Source organism: Pundamilia nyererei, unplaced genomic scaffold, assembly GCF_000239375.1.
Source record: "Pundamilia nyererei isolate P.nyererei 1_Seehausen unplaced genomic scaffold, PunNye1.0 scaffold00471, whole genome shotgun sequence".
NCBI classification, from domain to species: Eukaryota; Metazoa; Chordata; class Actinopteri; order Cichliformes; family Cichlidae; genus Pundamilia; species Pundamilia nyererei.
This window is the reverse complement of record NW_005187872.1, coordinates 155,441-158,367: the sequence shown is the minus strand read 5'-3', so window position 1 is coordinate 158,367 and position 2,927 is coordinate 155,441. Positions and strand designations below refer to the sequence as shown.

At 48.7% G+C, this 2,927-nt stretch overlaps 1 protein-coding gene across 1 annotated transcript in view; it reads left to right on the top strand.

The window, feature by feature from the left end:
• Positions 1-2,927, top strand: part of znf839 (zinc finger protein 839) — an 11,620-nt gene that overhangs the window by 4,766 nt on the left and 3,927 nt on the right. Inside the window, exons 2-3 of the mRNA XM_005753859.1 lie at positions 854-1,933; positions 2,118-2,249. Coding sequence (XP_005753916.1) covers positions 854-1,933; positions 2,118-2,249 — 1,212 coding nt within the window. The remainder of the gene's footprint in view (positions 1-853; positions 1,934-2,117; positions 2,250-2,927) is intronic.

Here is a 2,927-nt window from a genome sequence, read left to right as displayed (position 1 = left end):
GTAGAGTGTAGCTGGACTATTTGAAAGCAAGATAACAGGTCTTTGAGGGTCAGAAATCTGGCTGATAAGCAAGTGGTCAAATACGTGACACAGTAATTCACAAATAAATTGTTCAAAAATCATACAATGTGATTTTTGGATTTTTTATTTTTAGATTCTGTCTCTCACAGTGGAAATGCACCTATGCTGAAAATTGTAGACCCCTCCATGATTTCTAAGTAAGAGAACTTGCAAAATCACAGGGTGATCAAATACGTATTGACATCACTGTATGAGGGGAAGCAAAGAGGGTAGACAGGCCTTGACCAGAACTGTAGGAATGGGGTCTCGCTGACAAGGAGAAGGTTTTGAATTACAGATGAGATCTGAAATATCAGTGACAGAGGGAAGTTGGAAAGCAGAAAGCAGTGTGATGGGAGTGGAATTGCAAATGAAGAGCTACATGGAGGAAGATCCATGCTGAGAAAGTCCAACTCGATTGGGGCCTGGACAGGTGATGCAGGTGAGGCGTGACAGCAGCAGCTCGCAGTGGGCTGCCATCTCCATGTTTATGAACATGTTTACCTGCTGTTTACTTAACCACACGGTTAGTTTTTCAACTTCAGGTTCAGAAACATAAAAAACGGGTTTGATTGTGAATTTTCACATTTGGAGCCCTTAGAACTTTTAAATGCTTCACACTGACATAAGAACTCACCAGTCCATTTTCATTATTCATACACTCTTCAGGAATCCTTAAACCAACTTCTTCATCGACTCCGTTTGTGATCTTAATGTTGCCACGGTAAAAAATCTCTGAATAATCACACTCATCATGTGTTTTGATCTACTTTCTGTGTGTCTGTCCTTTCAGTCGGAGCCCGTTAGGATCCAGATCCAGGTGCCTCCCAAACAGGAAGTGAAGCCTGGCTCCGCCACCCAGCAGAAGTCGGTCACTCAGCCGCAAGTGAAGCTGTCAGCCAATGGCAGCGTGAGCAGCACTCAGATTATCCACATCCAGCCCGTGGTTGGTCAGGAGGGTCAGCAGTTCTTCCTGCAGCAGAATCCTGGAGACCCGCCCATCCAGCTGCTGCTACAGAGCCCCGCCCCCGTGGTCGGCTCACTGCTACCATTGGTCCACAAGCTGACAGGCCAGACGGCATCAGTTGCCTCCAGCGTAGGTCAGAAACCCACGGCAACACCAATCAGAGTGTCCACGGCACCCACTGTTAAGACCCCAATCCCTTCAATAATTAAGACTCCACCCACTACTGTGGCTAAAACTGTTAGCTTTCCATTAATTAAAACACCTGCTAACGGCACGATGACTGCTGCCCGTAAAAGTCCCATTAAACCACCTGTCACAGTCACGACAGTCCCAGTACAGACCGCCGCGCCTGCTGCACAATGTGTCACGGTGGCCACGCCCTCTACAGCCCCTCCCACTAAGGACAGAAGTGAGCAAAAAGAGAAGGAGAAGAAGGCAAAGAAGAGGGAGAAAAAAGCAATGAAGGTCCAAACCCGGTCCGGGCGGGTCTCCAGACCACCGAAGTACAAAGCCAAAGACTACAAGTTCATAAAGACAGAGGACCTCGCCGAAAGTCACCAGTCCGACTCAGACGACTACTCTGACATGAGCGTGGAGGAGGAGGACGGCGAGGGCAGCAGGAAGGATGGCGCCACGCCCGGCAGCTCCCTCACCTACAGCCACAAGTCTCGGTCCCACCGCTGCCAGACCTGCGACAAGGCCTACATCGGTGCTGGCGGCCTGAACCGCCACTACAAACTGAACCCGACCCACGGGGAGCCAGAGCCACCTGGCGACCCACCGGGGAACACACCGCACCCCCTTCCAGACAACAGCCAATCAGAGGAAACGGCAACAGTCGGCGTCAATGAGGAGGAGGAGGAAAAAAATAAGGATGACAAACCTGCGGCCACGGCAACAAATAAAGTGAGAAATCATCCACCAATCACAGCAGAGATCTGTCATCCTACAGTTTATTTTCTTATTGTCTGTGCACAGTTAATAAGCTGTTAACTAACCAGCTAATTATGGCTGGTTAGCCCTTTCTGGAGCTCAAACATTCAGGATAATAACAGCTGTCGACAGTAAGCTGACTGTTGTCCGTCTGCAGGTGGAGGGGGGTCCAGCAGCAGCTGTAGGACTCAGAGGCCTCCATCATCGGGGCCCCGGCCGCCCCCGAGGACGAGGGCGAGGCAGGGGTCGGGGACGAGGGCGGGGACGGTCACTGGGGCCGCCTCCTAAGGTGAGATTGCTCATGGAGTATGAAAGTGATGAACGGCTGCCGGTGAGAGTTCATGTTACAGCTAGCGAACGTCATCGTTCCCAGACTGTGAAAGTGCCGTCGCTGTTCTGTTGTTGTTGAAGGACTTCAGCTTTTCAGCTCTTTGTTCTTGTTCAGGGAGAGAAATTTGCTCCCTGCAACATTACAGACGGGCTCAATGCCTGCAGTGGAGAGCACACAGGTGACACTTCCTCTTTGAGTGAAGAACAAAACTCCAGCTGTGACTCAGTTCATTTTTACTCCTGGCACAAACAACTGCTGCTTTGTAACCCGCTTCAGTTCACTCACTTCACCTTGCGTGTGCTTCAGAGGTCCCTGGCAGAGAGTGCACTGCTGCCTGCTCCTATGTCACTTCACCTGGTGTTCCAGGTGTGCTTTATCCCAATTCAAAATAGAGCTGGGCGCTATAAGATTTTTTTCATATCACGATATGTTTGTTTTTTTTCATTTCAGGCGATAACGATATCTATCACGATATAAGCCAAATAACTATATTTGCAAGATTTAAATGTGCCGTTGCTCACAAGTAAAATGTGAAATAATCAGCAGCTTGTTTTGATTTAAATATTTATTTCCCATAATAAGTTCAACAGGGTAGATGTACTTAAGGAACATGAGACTTTTTCAGATAAATAAAGG